Consider the following 21,077-nt stretch of genomic DNA (forward strand, 5'->3'; position numbering starts at 1 on the left):
GTAGCCTGCTAGGGTGACTGGTGGGTAGCCTCCTAGGGTGACTGGTGGGTAGCCTGCTAGGGTGACTGGTGGGTAGCCTCCTAGGGTGACTGGTGGGTAGCCTCCTAGGGTGACTGGTGGGTAGCCTCCTAGGGTGACTGGTGGGTAGCCTCCTAGGGTGACTGGTGGGTAGCCTCCTAGGGTGACTGGTGGGTAGCCTCCTAGGGTGACTGGTGGGTAGCCTGCTAGGGTGACTGGTGGGTAGCGTCCTAGGGTGACTGGTGGGTAGCCTCCTAGGGTGACTGGTGGGTAGCCTCCTAGGGTGACTGGTGGGTAGCCTCCTAGGGTGACTGGTGGGTAGCCTCCTAGGGTGACTGGTGGGTAGCCTCCTAGGGTGACTGGTGGGTAGCCTCCTAGGGTGACTGGTGGGTAGCCTCCTAGGGTGACTGGTGGGTAGCCTCCTAGGGTGACTGGTGGGTAGCCTCCTAGGGTGACTGGTGGGTAGCCTACTAGGGTGACTGGTGGGTAGCGTCCTAGGGTGACTGGTGGGTAGCGTCCTAGGGTGACTGGTGGGTAGCCTCCTAGGGTGACTGGTGGGTAGCCTCCTAGGGTGACTGGTGGGTAGCCTCCTAGGGTGACTGGTGGGTAGCCTCCTAGGGTGACTGGTGGGTAGCCTACTAGGGTGACTGGTGGGTAGCCTCCTAGGGTGACTGGTGGGTAACCTCCTAGGGTGACTGGTGGGTAGCGTCCTAGGGTGACTGGTGGGTAGCCTCCTAGGGTGACTGGTGGGTAGCCTCCTAGGGTGACTGGTGGGTAGCCTCCTAGGGTGACTGGTGGGTAGCCTCCTAGGGTGACTGGTGGGTAGCCTCCTAGGGTGACAACTGAGGCTGGTATAGTGAGGGTACTATAGTTCTTGCTGTAAGTGACCTGCTAGACGCCTACTGGGTGTTCGTAGCCTCCAATGTATCTCAGGCAGCCTATATTATTAACTATAACTCATTCATTAACTATATTAGTACACTTTAGCACTTCCTCTTGTTCTTCCCTTAACTATATTAGTGCACTCTCCTGCCTCTCCAATCTTTCCTATTGGGTCACTCTCATAGCTCAGTGGCAGAGCTTCCGCCTTACACTGGGGGGGGGGGGGGGGTCGGAGTCTGCTAATGCCTAAGTAAATGAAATTATATATATAATGTACTTGTGCTTGTGCTATTTGTGCTTGCGGGGGTTGAGCTCTGGCTCTTTGGTCCCGCCTCTCAACCGTCAATCAACTGGTGTACAGGTTCCTGAGCCTACTGGGCTCTATCATATCTACACTTGAAACTGTATGGAGTCAGCCTCCACCACATCACTGCCTAATGCATTCCATTTGTCAACCACTCTGACACTGAAAAAGTTCTTTCTAACGTCCCTGGGCTGTATAGCGATGTATACAGCCCGTATAAAATGTATATATGTATGTATGTAATTGTATTATGTATGCATTATGTGCACGTGAGCGTCTGCCCTAGCGAACTCAGAAGTAAATTGTATGTTTGTGACTAGAAGAATCAACTCCCACTTGTAGTGTGTCTCAAAGCTACAAACTTATCGTGACCGAGTTTTATAATGTTCACATTGGTTACACTCGCTCCATTATGGGTTAATAATGAGCCTTGTGACTGGTACTCCGTAGCTAACATGAAATGTTTTCTTACCGCCTTCCTATTCCCACGTTTAAGCAACCAATTTTCTCCCTCGCTTCTCTAAATCCCAACATTCACAAATGGATCTTTTCCTCAATAGCTGAGGCACAAATCATAATTTTTCCTCATTATTTTTTCGTTCGGGTAACTGCATTATTTTCATCCTTGGTGAGTCGTTGTGGCCAAAGTGCCCCACTCCAGCTGTGTGTGTGTGTGTGTGTGTGTGTGTGTGTGTGTGTGTGTGTGTGTGTGTGTGTGTGTGTGTGTGTGTGTGTGTGTGTGTGTAGCCTGCTCCTTGTATTGGTAAAATGTTCCACTTTACGCCCAATTAACATTATAAGTGATCATAAAGGTGTGTTTAAGTTGATCATAAATGTTCTTATATTAGCCACTTAAAGCAAGAAGCGCTCCGATAACTTCTCTGATTACACAGTAGTTTAACGAATCAATATTTTTCTGTATGATAAGCTTTGGTAGTTCTGTCATTGCTTGTGACAGTGCTGTCCATGCTTGTGACAGTCCTGTCCTTGCTTGTAACAGTTGCTTGTGACATTGTAAACAAAGATAAGCCAAGGTTTGTTGAGTTAAACTACATAACAATGTCAACGATTTTCATCATTTAAGCAGGTCTGTGAGTCAGTAGTGAACATCTAGACATGTATATAGAGACAGCCATAATGACCTGAACAGACATAGACTGACACAGACACGGACTGATACTGACATAGAGAGACAGACAAGACATAGAGGCCCGTACAGAGGAAATCACACTAAGGTAATAGTTGGGTTAAGTTTCCAGTTGAGAAGACTTGAAGAAGACTTACCGGAGCGCTGGATGGTGGGTCATGGTGGTCCTGGGTAGGGGAGAAAATATTCCTGTGTTGCACCTTGCTCTCTCCACTCGCTTTCTCCTCCTCGCTTTTGTTTAGTTCTTCCCGTGTAGCCTGATACTGTGTTTTGTGTTAGCGCGGTGTCTCGCTGGCTAAGGTGGTGGGCCACGTGCTCTTCGGGATGTTTGTAAACATTGTGAGCGTCTGCGGGATGTAAACAGAGACGGGTCTCTGGGCCACGTGGCGTCCTGCAGGGCTCGTCCTCTTGTAGTCCCCAGGAGAGGTCACTTATGTGTTGGTGAGGCTGAGCTACTCTGCTCCGATAATTGTAGTATTGGTGATGGTTGTCAAGTGTGTAATTAGGGTTGTGGGAGGGTTATTGTTAGTTGTTGTTCGTGGGGGCTGGGGAGGTAGGGGGGGGGGGGGTATTGTAGTTGTGGGAGGGTGGTAGTTGGTGACGTTAGTTTGGTGTGGTTGGACGTGCGTGGTGTGGGGAGGTGCAGCAGGTAAGGTAGTGCAGCACTGACTGAGCCCCGCGCTCTCTTCCTGCCCACCTGTGTCTCCTGGCTCCCTCCCCACCTCCCCCCCTGTCTTAACCCCCGCCCCCTCCCTTTCTCTCCCGCTCTCTCTCTCTCTTGCTCTCTCTCTCCTGCTCTCTCTCTCCTGCTCTCTCTCTCTCGCTGTCTCTCTCTCGCTGTCTCTCTCTCGCTATCTCTCTCTCGCTATCTCTCTCTCGCTCTCTCTCGCTAACTCTCTCGCTCTCGCTATCTCTCTCGCTATCTCTCTCGCTCTCGCTATCTCTCTCGCTATGTCTCGCTATCTCTCTCTCGCTCTGTCTCTCCCGCTCTTTCTCTCTTGCTCTGTCTCCCCCGCTCTTTCCCTTTTGCTCTCTCTCGCTATCTCTCTCTCTCTCCCTCTCTCTCTCTCCCTCTCTCTCTCTCCCTCTCTCTCTCTCCCTCTGTCTGTCTGTCTGTCTGTCTCTCTCTCTCTCTCTCTCTCTCTCTCTCTCTCTCTCTCTCTCTCTCTCTCTCTCTCTCTCTCTCTCTTGCTCTCTCTCTCTCTCTCTCTCTCTCTCTCTCTCTCTCTCTCTCTCTCTCTCTCTCTCTCTCTCTCTCTCTCTCTCTCTGCTCTCTCTCTTGCTCTCTCTCTTGCTCTCTCTCTTGCTCTCTCTCTTGCTCTCTCTCTTGCTCTCTCTCTTGCTCTCTCTCTTGCTCTCTCTCTCTCTCTCTCTCTCTCTCTCTCTCTCTCTCTCTCTCTCTCTCTCTCTCTCTCTCTCTCTCTCTCTCTCTGCTGAAATAATGATGGAGTCAGAGTTTGTCTCCTGTGGATTCCTTCCCATATTCCTTCTCCGATGTGTGTGTGTGTACATGTATGAAAATATATATATATATATATATATATATATATATATATATATATATATATATATATATATATATGTCGTACCTAATAGCCAGAACGTACTTATCAGCCTACTATTCAAGGCCCGATTTGCCTAATAAGCCAAGTTTTCATGAATTAATGTTTTTTCGACTACCTAACCTACCTAACCTAACCTAACCTAACTTTTTCTGCTACCTAACCGAACCTAACCTATGAAGATAGGTTAGGTTAGGTTAGGTAGGGTTGGTTAGGTTCGGTCATATATCTACGTTAATTTTAACTCCATTAAAAAAAATTGACCTCATACATAATGAAATGGGTAGCTTTATCATTTCGTAAGAAAAAACTAGAGAAAACATTAATTCATGAAAACTTTGCTTATTAGGCAAATCGGGCCTTGCATTGTAGGCTGATAAGTGCGTTCTGGCTATTAGGTACGACATATATATATATAATATAAAATATGAGTTTTCAGTTGCATATAGTCCTGGGGACCATTCAGGCTTGTTCACATTTGTGTTCCTCACGTGTGCCCCAAAGAATGAGGTGATTTGATAAAATACTATGCCCAAGATTACCATCTGAGTGCCGGCAGGGAAGTGGTTCAAATAGCTTCGGCTATTACTTCCTTATGTCCGGTCGTGATGGTCAAGTGGAGTAAGGCGTCCTGTACATACCAGTTGCGTTGCTCCTGGCAGTATGGGTTCGAGTCACTTCTGGGGTGTGAGTTTTCAGTTGCATATAGTCCTGGGGACCATTCAGGCTTTATATATATATATACATAATATGTACATGTGGTTCAGTTCCCGAGCCCATTATGTACCTCTGTAACCCTTTTCACCACGTCGGCCGAGTGGACAGCACGCTGTACACGTGATCCTGTGGTCCCGGGTTCGATCCCGGGCGCCGGCGAGAAACGATGGACAGTTTCTTTCACTCTGATGTTCCTCTTACCTAGCAGTAAATAGGTACCTGGGTGTTAGTCAGCTGTCACGGGCTGCTTCCTGGGGGTTGAGGCCTGGTCGAGGACCGGGCCGCGGGGACACTAAAGCCCCGAAATCAACTCAAGATAACCCCCCACCGCATCGGTATGGGGGGCATAATAAATAAATGAAATGAACGATGTTATATTATGAAGAGTTATGCCGCCTGGTCCGTAGAAACTGTTGGGCAACACTCATCATCCTCTTTCACCCCCACACTCTCCCCCACACCACCTCCCCCACTCTCCCCCACTCTCCCCCCACTCCACCACCCCCACCATTACCCACCTGCACCACCTCCCCCACTCTTCCCCCACACCACCACCTCCCCCACTCTCCCCCACACCACCACCACCCCCACCATTACCCACCTGCACCACCTCCCCCACTCTCCCCCACACCACCACCACCATCCACACCATTATCCACCTACACCCCACCCCACTCTCCCCCCACACCACCTCCCCCACTCTCCCCCCACACCACCTCCCCCACTCTCCCCCCCCACCCCCCTCTCCCCCCCACCCCCCTCTCCCCTACACCACTACCCCCAACATCACCACACCACTACCATCACCATCCACCACTGCCCCCTCAACCCGTCCTCCACTCAAATCCATTCCATCCAGCGGTCGACCCCACAGATGCATTCATAAATTTTAACATGCTGCTCATTCAAAACGGGAATTTTCTCAACTATATTTTAATATTATAATAGCCTATTGTGCATATATAGGTTAGGTTAGGTGTTTAGGTTCTGTTGGCGATTATTTGTAGTACGTGGGTGAAGCATTTACAGCGTTGTGGTTCGAACAAAAGTCGTCAGTGAAGCACTTGTACCGGAAGTGTTCGGACGTCAGCAGTTGTGAGTCGTGTGTAAACCGTTTTTCACTCATAAACAGCGGGTTTGGCGGGTGGATGGAATGGACTTTGGGTCATTGTTTATGAGGACGGGGTGGTCCCTGGGGCTCCAGCGTGGTGACGGTTCACTAACATGGGCGGCCTGTCATAACTTGTACACCGCAGGAATGTTTCAGTACTGTCAGTGTGCTGCTACACCCGCTCCAACACCTCGTACACTCTCCGTACGTACACTCTCAGTACACTCGCCGTACACTCGCCGTACACTCACCGTACACTCTCCGTACGTACACTCTCAGTACACTCGCCGTACACTCTCCGTACACTCGCCGTACACTGTACACTCCGTACACTCGCCGTACACTCTCAGTACACTCAGTACACTCGCCGTACACTCTCAGTACACTCGCCGTACGTACACTGTACACTCTCCGTACACTCTCCGTACACTCGCCGTACACTGTACACTCTCCGTACGTACACTCTCAGTACACTCACTGTACACTCTCCGTACACTCGCCGTACACTCGGTACACTCACTGTACACTCGCCGTACACTCAGTACACTCACTGTACACTCTCCGTACACTCGCCGTACACTCTGTACACTCACTGTACACTCGCCGTACACTCTGTACACTCACTGTACACTCTCCGTACACTCGCCGTACACTCTGTACACTCGCCGTACACTCGCCGTACACTCGCCGTACACTCTGTACACTCGCCGTACACTCTCCGTACACTCGCCGTACACTCGCCGTACACTCCGTACACTCACTGTACACTCTCCGTACACTCGCCGTACACTCTGTACACTCGCCGTACACTCTCTGTACACTCACCGTACACTCTCCGTACACTCTCCGTACACTCGCCGTACACTCTCCGTACACTCGCCGTACACTCCGTACACTCACTGTACACTCTCCGTACACTCGCCGTACACTCGCCGTACACTCTCCGTACACTCGCCGTACACTCGCCGTACACTCTGTACACTCGCCGTACACTCTGTACACTCGCCGTACACTCTGTACACTCGCCGTACACTCTCCGTACACTCACTGTACACTCAATGTACACTCTCCGTACACTCGCCGTACACTCCGTACACTCGCCGTACACTCACTGTACACTCACTGTACACTCAATGTACACTCTCCGTACACTCGCCGTACACTCCGTACACTCGCCGTACACTCCGTACACTCGCCGTACTCTCCGTACACTCGCCGTACACTCTGTACACTCACCGTACACTCCGTACACTCACTGTACACTCTCCGTACACTCGCCGTACACTCTCCGTACACTCGCCGTACACTCCGTACACTCACTGTACACTCCGTACACTCGCCGTACACTCCGTACACTCACTGTACTCTCCGTACACTCGCCGTACACTCGCCGTACACTCTCCGTACACTCGCCGTACACTCTGTACACTCGCCGTACACTCTGTACACTCGCCGTACACTCTCTGTACACTCACCGTACACTCTCCGTACTCGCCGTACACTCTCCGTACACTCTCCGTACACTCTCTGTGCACTCGCCGTACACTCTCCGTACACTCGCCGTACACTCACTGTACATTCTCCGTACACTTACTGTACTCTCCGTACACTCACCGTACACTGTACACTCTCTGTACACTCGCCGTACACTCCGTACACTCGCCGTACACTCACCGTACACTCTCCGTACACTCGCCGTACACTCGCCGTACACTCCGTACACTCGCCGTGCACTGCCCGTACACTCTCCGTACACTCCGTACACTCCCCGTACACTCTCCGTACACTCGCCGTGCACTCACTGTACACTCTCCGTACACTCTCCGTACACTCTCCGTACACTCGCCGTGCACTCACTGTACACTCTCCGTACACTCTCCGTAATTTGTTGTTGGCACCGCCGCCCAGTCACTTTGGTTGGACGGTAGAGCGACGGTCTCGCTTCATGCAGGTCGGCGTTCAATCCCCGACCGTCCAAGTAGTTTGGCACCATTCCTTCCTCCCGTCCCATCCCAAATCCTTATCTCCTTCCCAGCGTTATATAGCCGTAATGCCTTGGCGCTTTCCCCTCATCGTTCATTTCCCTTCTTCTATTATTATTATATATATATTTCTATACAATAGGGCACACTGGGTTGTGAGAGAACATACCATTGGTGTTCTCACATTGTTACAGAGTCACACACACACACACACACACACACACACACACACACACACACACACACACACACACACACACACACACACCACACCACACCACACCACACCACACACACCACACCACACACACACACACACACACACACACACACACACACACACACACACACACACACACACACACACACAGGTCCTTACCCTTGGCTTAGTCACTCCAACCTTTCTCACCCTTTACTCATGGCTTAGATGAGTAATTTCCTCAAGTTTCAGGGATCAGTCTTGAATACATTTTTTTTTGCTATTGTACGTTAGCAAGAGTATATTTTTACTGTGAGCTCTGCCCGCGGGCCTTTGCTCTCGTCTGGAACTGATGAGTGTTCCAGGCCGGGCCCATTATGAATATCTTTATTGACAAAATTAATTACAATTTTGCCTAATCTGAAGATTTTGATTAAGTGTTATTAAAGTGAGGATAATGGTGGTATTGACTGTCACGCAGGACAGAGGGTCATACACACAAGACAATAGGTCTAAACTGTAGGAAGCTCAAGGTGTTATAAGTTATACCATCCTCACTAGGAGCAATCTGTTTAGGTTTCTCTAATGCTGATGTTAATTCAAAGGGGGTTATAGCAAACTGATCCGTTAAATCTGGTGAGGAGCGTGCTATTTCAATATTAAAGTTTCTGTTAATGTTGGTATGTCTTAAATGCTGCTGTATATTCTGGGGGGTAAGGAAGAAATTTGTGAGACACTAGACCATTGAGCTAGGAGCATGTCAGCATATTCTGCAGGAGTATGATGAAGCTGAACTGGGGCTGAAGGTTTGGTAATGTTTTTAATTGTGTTCCACATTTCTGATAATGTTGTGGTTCTATTGATACCTTGTAGGAATTGTTCCCAATATGTGTCCTTAACTTGACCCTTAAACTCGCGAAAATCTCTGTTGGCATTGAGGAATGGAAGTAAATTGTCAGGTGTTTTGTCTCGTTTATAAGAGTCAGCAGCTGAAGCACTTTAGCTCTGCAATAATAATAGGATCCTCTCTCCATGAGGAAGAACGAGTGTTCTTTTTTTCCTTGATTTAACCCAGGTATCATAATAACTGGTAATGATACTGACAAGATCATTGTAAAAGTGGTCCACTGATACATGTGTATACCCAGTGTATCACTTGTGTACATAAGCCTTAAAGTGCTGTTTAAGATTGTCTGAAATGTTAATTTTTACTCTTATGATGAGGATTACCTGGTTATCTGGTTGATGGGGTTCTGGGAGTTCTTCTACTCCCCAAGCCCGGCCCGAGGCCAGGCTTGACTTGTGAGAGTTTGGTCCACCAGGCTGTTGCTTGGAGCGGCCCGCAGGCCCACATACCCACCACAGCCCGGTTGGTCCGGCACTCCTTGAAGAAAACAATCTAGTTTCCTCTTGAAGATGTCCACGGTTGTTCCGGCAATATTTCTGATGCTCGCTGGGAGGACGTTGAACAACCCCGGACCTCTGATGTTTATACAGTGTTCTCTGATTGTGCCTATGGCACCTCTGCTCTTCACTGGTTCTATTCTGCATTTTCTCTCTGGATTGGACCTAATATCCGCCACATTGTATTCACAATATATTGCAAAATGATCACTAACTAGTTACTAATTCTAGCTTAACGTTACTATCTGCTAGGCTGTAGCCAATCACATAATCCAGTCTACCCCCCAATAAATGGGTCTGTTTATCAGTATCATACACAGTAATATTATGATCAGTAAGGTATTTCCAGAAGACCCTTCCATTATTGTTACACTGAACGTCACCAAGAGCAGTGTGACGAGCATTAAAGTCACCCATACATAACATACCTGTGTTACCTGTAGGTGTCGGTAGCAGGTCTGCTTTAAGTACACTACATCCTCCATATATGTTATACAGTAGCAAATGGCTATTTGCAATTTGTAATTTGAATTTTTGATAATGTATATTATCACTCCTATGATTTTTAATTAGTTTACAGATTAATCCAATCTTAATATACGATGAGTGCTACTGGGAGCTTGACCAGCCTTCCTGACACTTCTCCCTTGTGTGTGTGTGTGTGTGTGTGTGAGTGCTCCCGGTATAATAATTGGTGTTGGCGTGCGAGGGTGTGGGACACTGGCATGTTAGTGTGTCAGTGTAGTAGGTTACTGGGCAACAGTGTGGAGCCGGGCCCCGGGGCGGCGCCACACAGCAGCTGATGGATAGCCAGTAGTTGTGGCTACGGCTACTGCTCTAGTTCTCTGCCTGGCACCCGCTCGCCCGCGCCAGGATTCATAAAGAGGTCTCCACTCACCAAACTTGTATATCCTTCTTCGGTCTCGCGTCATGCAGGTCGGCGTTCAATCCCCGACTGTCCAAGGGGTTGGGCACCAGTCCTTACCCCCCGTCCCATCCCAAATCCTTATCCTGACCCTTTCCAAGTGCTATATAGTTGTAATGGCTTGGCGCTTTCCCTTGATAATTCCCTTCCCTTCTTCAGTGGTGGCGGCTTAGTCTGTATTAAACACTTCAGCTCCGAACAATTCTGGGGCTGTCTATACCAATAGCAACATTGGTCCTGCGGGCCGCTCCAAGCAACAGCCTGGTGGACCAAACTCTCACAAGTCGAGGCCTGTCCTCGGGCCGGGCTTGGGGAGTAGAAGAACTCCCAGAACCCCATCAACCAGGTCTGAGACTTTTCAAAGCTCGTAAACTCTTCAATACGTAAACGAATAAACCGCCATTATAGAGGAAAGATGTAAAGGTTTCGCAAGTGGACACGTAAATGTTTGATGAATACTGGCCCAGGTCCCAAAATAGCAGCAATTTAAAGATTAATAGTATTCAAACTGTAGGTTATATTATGTAAACCGTTGATAGTTACATATTAAAGTGTACACGTGTACTTGTTGTACACTATGGAATTTTTTTGGAATTATCAAGGGAAAGCGCCAGGCCATTACGACTTTATAGCACTTGGAAGGGATCAGGATAAGGATTTGGGAAAGGGACGGGAGGGGGGGGGGGGAGGAGGAATGGTTCCCCAACCACTTGGACGGTCGGGAATTGAACGCCGACCTGCATGAAGCGAGACCGTCGCTCTACTGTCCAGCCCAAGTGGTTGGGTTGTACACTATGGAAGGGAGTGGAAGGATAATCCGTACATGAGCCACATGTAAACATCTGGCAGCAAATTTATAAACATTAGCATCCAGGAAATGACTGAATGAGCCTGTTAGGCCTAAACACACGTGTCGTTTACAAATATAAAATTGATTTCCCTTGAATAACCTGATTATCGTTTGATATTGTAAATTTGTTATAATCATTTAATATTGTAATAAAGAATAGTAATTAAAAGAGGAGTAATATGGAGGAGGAGGAAGGCATTAATAAGAACTAACAATAAGTGAGGGAAGCCTAACATTGACCAAGATGGTTGCGCAAGTTAGGCTGCATCAAGTGAGAGTAAGTTACTTGTTAAAGCTGGCCCTTGGGGGACTCGTGTCTTCAGTCAAGTACAAAGGTACCGTGGTAACATTACCAATATTCGCTAAACTGTAACGTTATTCAGAAAGTTATAAATGTTGTAGAAATAGTATAAATATTGTAGAGAGATGCTAGATACTGGGCCAGGCCAGGTGATGGGACTATAACCTAACAAGCCCGGCTAGGTCACGGGCTCGCCATAGCCCGTGCTACATAGACACTTCGTCCTGAGTAGCTAAATCTGAAACAACAACAACCTGGCTAGGTTATTTAGTAGCAGGTGTTGCTCAGAGCGTGACCCGCTAAATGTAGCACACCCCGTTACTGCTATTATTGCTACCCGAGGCTGCTACTTTATTGTGCACCCCATACTCGTCCTGTGAGCCGTAGCGCAAGAATGGATTAGAGAGCGGCACAACACGTCTTTCCAGACCTCAGCTGACACTATTACAGTTACATCTAGTCTGCACACCTTATAATTATACTGTCAGCTAGTAATAGTTTGTTCCATTGGTTGTGTATTTACAGTTAATCATTAGTCATTTATGGCAGGTCTTTTCGCTAATACATAATTGATTTAACTGTTGAAATATGGATATTATAGGGTCATAGGAAAGTTGGTGTTTGTCATTATTAGTCTTCACAACACACTACTTGCTTCTTAATCGCAAATGTCGTTTATGACTGGAAGCAAAATATGGATACAATACTGTATAAGGATTTAAGATATTTTGTCCTTAGTAAAAAGATAGTTTGTCATTTCATGCAGCGTGAGTTTAGATTTATCTCTAAATGGTATTATTAGTGTAAGATATAATGTTGATGTGTGTGTAAGGGAGTCGGTCGGCCGAGCGGACAGCACACTGGACTTGTGATCCTGTGGTCCCGGGTTCGATCCCGGGCGCCGATGAGAAACAATGGGCAGTTTCTTTCACCCTATGCCCCTGTTACCTAGCAGTAAATTAGGTACCTGGGTGTTAGTCAGCTGTCACGGGCTGCTTCCTGGGGGTGGAGGCCTGGTCGAGGATCGGGCCGCGGGGACACTAAAGCCCCGAAATCATCTCAAGATAGCCCAACTGCCAGAGATACTTGTAGCTTGTTCGAGCCTCATGCTCAACTAACTGGTAAACTATGTACCGTGGAACACTTACACTACAAGCCCAGTTACTGCCACACTGTGGAGAGTTGTGTAGGTGTCCGCCACCACACAGCCAAGAGCTCCACTCATCCCTCCCTGCCAAGGGTGGGCTTGTATTGTATTTAAGGTGTGGCTGTACAACCCGTTCTCGCAAATTTAATAAGTCAATATTGACTTATTAAATATGTGCATAGGTGACATACTTAACATAATAGATACCCTTAAAAAGATTCATAGAAAACACCGACCTTACCTAACCTACTTAGTATGTTAAGATAAGCATCTTATTGCTTCGTAATTACAATTATTACCTAACCTATAATAGGTATAGGTTAAGTAATAATTGTAATTACGAAGTAATAAGATGCTTATCTTAAGATACTAACAAGGTTAGGTAAGGTCGGTGTTTTCTATGAATCTTTTTAAGGGTATCTATTATGTTTAGTATATCACCTATGCATGTAGTTAATAAGTCAATATTGACTTTACGAATTTGCGAGAACGGGTTGGGCTGTATTGACTGATTGTTGTTTTGTGTTGCAGGTTGGTAGGTGTGTGGGGGTGGTGGAGGCTGTGCAGGTGTGGCAAGGTAAGTACAGTGTTGCTCCCTTGCTTAGTTGTTTTACCTTATTCGTCGACCTTACTCAACACTCTCCGTCTGCTGCTGCCAAGTTGTATTTAAACCCGCCCAGGTTATCATGTTTGTAGGCCTCTAGTGATATGCCTGGGGGGGGGGGTGTCCTCCCATGTGTTGGGGGGGAGGGAGGGTGATGTCCTCCCATGTGTGTGTGGGGGGGGGGTGATGTCCTCCCATGTGTGTGTGTGTGTGTGGGGGGGGTGATGTCCTCCCATGTGTGTGTGTGGGGGGGGGTGATGTCCTCCCATGTGTGTGTGTGGGGGGGGTGATGTCCTCCCATGTGTGTGTGGGGGGGGGTTGCTTGTTTTCAAGCGTTCACTGGTGTACATAACCCAGCAGGGAAAGAGTATACTCTTGGAGCCCCAACTTGCAGTAGAGTATTGTAATGTGTGAGGTTGGTGGTGCTCACGCCAGCACTTGGAGCTGTATATGGGGATAACGACCAGTTGTGTTGTGTGGGGCTCCTGAGTGGTGGCCTTGCCTTCTGAGGCACACACACATGATGGACACAACTGTGTGTGTGTTTACCTTGGTTATCTTGAGATGATTTCGGATCTTTTAGTGTCCCCGCGGCCCGGTCCTCGACTAGGCCTTCCACCCCCTGGTAGCAGCCCGTGACAGCTGACTAACACCCAGGTACCTATTTTTACTGCTAGGTAACAGGGGCATAGGGTGAAAGAAACTCTGCCCATTGTTTCTCGCCGGCGCCTGGGATCGAACCTGGACCACAGGATCACAAGTCCAGCGTGCTGTCCGCTCGGCCGATCAGCTCACTACCTGCAGAGTGAACCTGTAGGTTTAGGATCTAGTGTTTCGTAGCATTTGGAAGACGTATTGTAGGCGTCAAGTGTTGCATCTGTAACAGTTCCACCTGAACTCTGCAGAATTATCTACAGAATTATGTAGAGCATGCACAAACAGTCAAGGATTATACTGGGTTTGCAAAAATGACAAGGTTAATATGGGAAAACCTAACCCAACTGATGAATGCCATACCTGAGTCAGGCAGATTAACATTCACAAAAAAGCTACCAGTGATGTATTGCGGACCGTACAACACTGGATAACAACCACAACTGGACAACAGGTAGTTTAGAGGACCACAGCAGTAGTGTGGAGGGAGGTTATCTTGAGATGATTTCGGGGCTTTAGTGTCCCCGCGGCCCGGTCCTCGACCAGGCCTCCACCCCCAGGAAGCAGCCCGTGACAGCTGACTAACACCCAGGTACCTATTTACTGCTAGGTAACAGGGGCATTCAGGGTGAAAGAAACTTTGCCCATTTGCTTCTGCCTCGTGCGGGAATCGAACCCGCGCCACAGAATTACGAGTCCTGCGCGCTATCCACCAGGCTACGAGGCCCCTACGAGGGAGAGGGTAGTGTGGTACACAACAGCAGCAATATTGGAGAGACCCATTGTTGATGTGACTGACTTATATTGAATTTTGTAACTAGCTCATCAAGATTGTAACTTGCTTAGCTAAATGAATTGTGGGGTTCAGTCCCTGAGCCCATTATGTGCCTCTGTAACCCTTTCCACTACCGCCCACAAGATGGGTATGGGGTGCATAATAAATGAACTAAAGTCAACTAAACTAATGGAGAGCCAGGTAATAATCCACCACAATAATCAGTGGTGTAGGTGGTAATAATCAGTGAGAGCAACAGTGAGACAGAGTGTACAAACGAAGGACTTGGGACTAAAGACAAAGATGGCTCCATTAAAGAGGCGGCCAAGATAGGTACAAGTATAAATATCCTGAAAAAAGTAAAAACTGAAAATATTTGCAAATTCTATGCACCAAGGAATATGCAAATATGGGAAATTAGATGCAAAATGCGTTTTTCTGCATCCTCGAAAATGCAGGAACATAACGAGGGGCACATGCCGGTTGGGAGCGGAGTGCAGATGCTTCCACCCTCAACCATGTCAATTCTCAATTAGGGACAACAAAATGTATGGACAACCTATAATAGGTATAGGTTAAGTAATAATTGTAATTACGAAGCAATAAGATGCATATCTTAAGATACTAACAAGGTTAGGTAAGGTCGGTGTTTTCTATGAATCTTTTTAAGGGTATCTATTATGTTTAGTATATCACCTATGCACGTAGTTAATAAGTCAATATTGACTTTACGAATTTGCGAGAACGGGTTGTAATCTTCAGTGCCCGGAATTCCATGTGAGAGGTACTCGCGTTATAGACGGGAAGATCTATATCATATTACTGGAAATTTTTTTGAGGATGAGAGAAACAGAGTAGAACATATAAGAGAGAGGAACAGGCAGATAGAACCACTGTAAGATTACAGAGGGGGAGGGAGATACCCACAAGACTGGTTACAAATTATCAACAAGCACACAGGTACTACACCACACAACACCCGTCCTACTACCAACACTGGACGAACCACTACCAACACTGGACGACCCACTACCAACACTGGACGAACCACTACCAACACTGGACGAACCACTACCAACACTGGACGAACCACTACCAACACTGGACGAACCACTACCAACACTGGACGAACCACTACCAACACTGGACGAACCACTACCAACACTGGACGAACCACTACCAACACTGGACGAACCACTACCAACACTGGACGAACCACTACCAACACTGGACGAACCACTACCAACACTGGACGAACCACTACCAACACTGGACGAACCACTACCAACACTGGACGAACCACTACCAACACTGGACGAACCACTACCAACACTGGACGAACCACTACCAACACTGGACGAACCACTACCAACACTGGACGAACCACTACCAACACTGGACGAACCACTACCAACACTGGACGAACCACTACCAACACTGGACGAACCACTACCAACACTGGACGAACCACTACCAACACTGGACGAACCACTACCAACACTGGACGAACCACTACCAACACTGGACGAACCACTACCAACACTGGACGAACCACTACCAACACTGGACGAACCACTACCAACACTGGACGAACCACTACCAACACTGGACGAACCACTACCAACACTGGACGAACCACTACCAACACTGGACGAACCACTACCAACACTGGACGAACCACTACCAACACTGGACGAACCACTACCAACACTGGACGAACCACTACCAACACTGGACGAACCACTACCAACACTGGACGAACCACTACCAACACTGGACGAACCACTACCAACACTGGACGAACCACTACCAACACTGGACGAACCACTACCAACACTGGACGAACCACTACCAACACTGGACGAACCACTACCAACACTGGACGAACCACTACCAACACTGGACGAACCACTACCAACACTGGACGAACCCACTACCAAAGCAACACACCCTGGACCAGGGTGGAGGGGGGGGGGGGGGAGAACTACCAAGGCCCACCAGAAGTGACACACAATATGGAAAATCATTCATATTTGCAAACATACAAGGCCTAAAATCAAAATCAAGAAATAAAGTTAAGTTCATAAATGGCCTCCTAATAGTATCGAACTCAATATTTGGTGCATTTACAGAAACCCACACAAAAGACCACATGGATAGTGAAATCTGGATCCCAAATTATAATCTATATAGATGTGACAGAGTAATTAGGTCAAGTGGAGGAGTAGGTCTGTATATTAAAGAGGAGCTGGCATGCACAGAGCTCCTGAACTCGTCCAATGAGGTGGTAGAGGTACTTGGAATCAAGGTAGAAAATGTAAATCTAATTATTATTTTAATATACAAACCGCCAGATGCAACAGTTGGGGAATTCACTGAACAGATCCACAAAATAAGAGAATATCCTTGATAACCTAGCAAACCCAGTACCAGATATTATCTTCCTTAGAGACTTCAATCTACCCAGTTTAAAATGGAGAATAGTAAACAATAACATTATAGCAGGAAGTCAACCTGGAAATAACCAATCACAGGTCAGAGAACTACTGAGATTCTGTGACTAATTCTCGCTCAGTCAGCAGATTACAGAACCAACTAGGAAAGAGAACACGCTGGACCTCATATTCACTAACAATGATGAGCTAATCAGAGACATTACTGTCTCAGACACCACGTACTCGGACCACAAGCTCATTGAAGTGCAAACTAACATTAATAACGGTAGTAGGCCCAAGAGAAACAACAAGCGAGAAGGGCTTATAATCAATAAATTCAATTTTAATAATAAAAGGATAGACTGAGAGAAAATAAACAGGGAACTTACAAACATTCAATGGGAAAATGTTCTAAATAATATAAATCCTACACAAGGAATAGAAAAACTGACTTCTGAAGCCTATGGAGTCTGTCTGAAACATGTTCCTTTGAGGAAAGCCAGAAAGAGGTCCAATGTAGAAAGAGAACGCGGACGACACTATAAAAGAAGGAACAAATAACGGAAATGCTTAAACAGACACGAGTTAACATACAAAGAAGGAATAATTTAAACAGGGAGATTGAAGAAATCGAACAGAGACTGAAGCATTCCTATCAGACCGAAGAAAAGCAACTAGAACAGAAAGCAATTCAAGAAATAAAGAAAAACCGAAAATATTTCTTCACGTATGCTAAATCAAAAGCAAAAACCACTGCCAGTATTGGACCTATTCGTATTAGTGAAGGTTCATACACGGAGGATGACAAAGAAATTAGTGAAATCCTAATAAAGCAGTATGAGGGACATGTTTAGCACTCCAATACACAGCATGAAAGTGGAAGATCCGGACAACTTCTTTATGCGTGCTATCCAAACACCTGTAAATATAACTGATATCAACACGAGCGTGGCAGATTTTGTAAGAGAAATTTAAAACATGCCCCATTCACTCGGCTCTGGGTCCAGATTCATGGAATTGAATATTTATAAAGAAATGCAAAGTGCCAGTAGCACAGGCACTCAGTATAGTGTGGAGGAAGAGCTTGGACACGGGGGAGATACCAGATGCACTTAAAGCAGCAGACATAGCCCCTCTACACAAGGGAGGGAGCAAAGCATTGGCAAAGAATTATAGACCACTTGCACTAACGTCCCACATAATAAAAGTTTTTGAGAGAGTGATCAGGAGTCAGGTCACTAGTTTCATGGAGACCAATGACCTCCATCATCCAGGCCAACATGGATTTAGAGCAGGAAGATCATGTCTTCTCACAGCTACTTGCCTCAGTGATTTTGTCGTAATGGTCATTAGAAGGAAAAACAAAATGCTGATGCGGTATACACGGATTTCGCAAAGGCATTCGATAGATGTGACCATGGAGTGATAGCACACAAAATGAGGTCAATGGGAATAACTGGTAAAGTTAGACGCTGGATACTCAGTTTTCTGTCGAACAGAACACACAGAGTAACAGTCAACCAAATAAAATAAGTGTCCCAAGCGCAGTTAAAAGCTCTGTACCTCAAGGTACAGTCCTTGCACCACTGCTTTTCCTTATTCTCATATCAGATATAGACTCAAATACAAGGCACAGTTTCCTATCATCCCTTTCAGATGACACAAAAATCAGCATGAAAATTGCCTCTACTGAAGACATTGAATACCTACAAGCAGATATTAATAAAGTTTTCGACTGGGCAGCAGAAGATAACATGATGTTTATCAGTGATATGCAGGCGATGAGTCACAATAACGTTGCTGAAGTATGTTGACCAGACCACACACTAGAAGTTGAAGGGACGACGACGTTTCGGTCCGTCCTGGACCATTCTCAAGTCGATCATGACTTTATCACTTTATCAGTGATAAATTCCAGGTACTCAGATACGGTAAAAATGAGGACCTTAAACATAATACAGGGTACAAAACACAATCAAATTTGCCCATAGTAGGAAAGCATCTTGTGAAGTATTTGGGAATAATAATGTCTGACGACCTAACGTTTAGGGAGCATAACCAAGCAAATATTGCGTACAGCCAGAAAAATGATAGGATGGATTACGAGAACCTTCAAGTCCAGAGATCCCATCACAGTGGTTGTACTCTTTAAGTCACTTGTGTTGTCCCGTCTTGAGTACTGCTCAGTACTCACTTCCCCCTTCAGAGCAGGAGAGATTGCTGAAATAGAGGGAATACAGAGAACATATACGGCACGCATAGACGCAATAAAGCACCTAAATTATTGGGATCGTCTCAAAGCTCTCCAAATGTACTCACTAGAAAGGAGACGAGAGAGATATCAAATAATATACACCTGGAAGATACTGGAGGGCCAAGTACCAAATCTACACAGTAAAATAACAACATACTGGAGTGAACGATATGGAAGAAAATGCAGAATAGAACCAGTGAAGAGCAGAGGTGCCATAGGCACAGTCAGAGAACACTGTATAAACATCAGAGGTCCGCGGTTGTTCAACACCCTCCCAGCGAGCATAAGAAATATTGCCGGAACAACCGTGGACATCTTCAAGAGGAAACTAGATTTACTCCTCCAAGGAGTGCCGGACCAACCGGGCTGTGGTGGGCCTGAGGGCCACTCCAAGCAACAGCCTGGTGGACCAAACTCTCACAAGTCAAGCCTGGCCTCGGGCCGGGCTTGGGGAGTAGAAGAACTCCCAGAACCCCATCAACCAGGTGAAGGGTGAGAGTGAGGGACGTGACCAGCGTGTCACGGGAGACATGAAGCACATGGGATACCATTACCTACACACACAAGGTACACAGTTTTGGTCCCTGGCGTGTCACGGAACAAGAGTACTCCGGTGCAAGCTAAATACATAGCATCAAAATACTGTGTTTGTATTTTCTTTTAGTACAAATGTAGGGAAGAAATGGAAGTGGCTGGGAAGATAGGCAAGGGAGTCCTATATGCATGGCTTCAAACACGGTCAAAAACTGTTTCGTGAGAGAAGATTGAGGCGGGACCCAGGAGCTGAAGCCCCAGTCCCACAAGCACCAGTTAGAGGAATACACACCTGCACATGGTTTAGAAGGTTCCAGTCGAATAAAACAAATCTGGAAATCTTGCTCACACATTCACTCAATCATCTTTTATATCGCTTTTATGCTGAAACTGTTTTTCTTGGTGGGCGTTGGTTCCTTGTGTGTGTGTGTGTTGGTTCCTTGGTGTGTGTGTGTGTTGGTTCCTTGTGTGTGTGTGTGTTGGTTCCTTGTGTGTGTGTGTGTTGGTTCCTTGTGTGTGTGTGTGTTGGTTCCTTGTGTGTGTGTGTGTGTGTTGGTTCCTTGTGTGTGTGTGTGTTGGTTCCTTGTGTGTGTGTGTGTGTTGGTTCCTTGTGTGTGTGTGTGTGTGTTGGTTCCTTGTGTGTGTGTGTGTTGGTTCCTTGTGTGTGTGTGTGTGTTGGTTCCTTGTGTGTGTTGGTTCCTTGTGTGTGTGTGTGTGTTGGTTCCTTGTGTGTGTGTGTGTGTTGGTTCCTTGTGTGTGTGTTGGTTCCTTGTGTGTGTGTGTGTTGGTTCCTTGTGTGTGTGTGTGTTGGTTCCTTGGTGTGTGTGTGTGTGTTGGTTCCTTGTGTGTGTTGGTTCCTTGTGTGTGTTGGTTCCTTGGTGTGTGTGTGTGTTGGTTCCTTGTGTGTGTGTGTGTGTTGGTTCCTTGTGTGTGTGTGTGTGTTGGTTCCTTGGTGTGTGTGTGTGTGTTGGTTCCTTGGTGTGTGTGTGTGTTGGTTCCTTGTGTGTGTGTGTGTGTGTGTTGGTTCCTTGTGTGTGTGTGTGTGTTGGTTCCTTGTGTGTGTGTGTGGGGGGGGGGTCTTATAGTGTGTGTGTGGAGGGGGGAGGGGTCTTATAGTGTGTGTGTTGGTTCCTTGTGTGTGTGTGTTGGTTCCTTGTGTGTGTGTGTGTGTGTTGGTTCCTTGTGTGTGTGTGTGTGTGTTGGTTCCTTGTGTGTGTGTGTGTTGGTTCCTTGTGTGTGTGTGTGTGTTGGTTCCTTGGTGTGTGTGTGTGT

At 46.9% G+C, this 21,077-nt stretch overlaps 2 protein-coding genes across 4 annotated transcripts in view; one reads left to right on the forward strand and one right to left on the reverse strand.

Moving 5' to 3' along the window:
• Positions 1-2,946, reverse strand: part of LOC123762815 (mucin-12-like) — a 72,310-nt gene extending 69,364 nt beyond the window's left edge. The window contains exon 1 of the mRNA XM_069332296.1: positions 2,489-2,946. Within this exon, the coding sequence (XP_069188397.1) occupies positions 2,489-2,511 (23 nt within the window). The 5' untranslated portion in view covers positions 2,512-2,946. The remainder of the gene's footprint in view (positions 1-2,488) is intronic.
• LOC123762748 (NBAS subunit of NRZ tethering complex-like) overlaps positions 1-21,077 on the forward strand; it is a 504,795-nt gene that overhangs the window by 237,970 nt on the left and 245,748 nt on the right. The window lies entirely within an intron of this gene.

Source organism: Procambarus clarkii, chromosome 27 (genome assembly GCF_040958095.1).
Source record: "Procambarus clarkii isolate CNS0578487 chromosome 27, FALCON_Pclarkii_2.0, whole genome shotgun sequence".
NCBI lineage: Eukaryota > Metazoa > Arthropoda > Malacostraca > Decapoda > Cambaridae > Procambarus > Procambarus clarkii.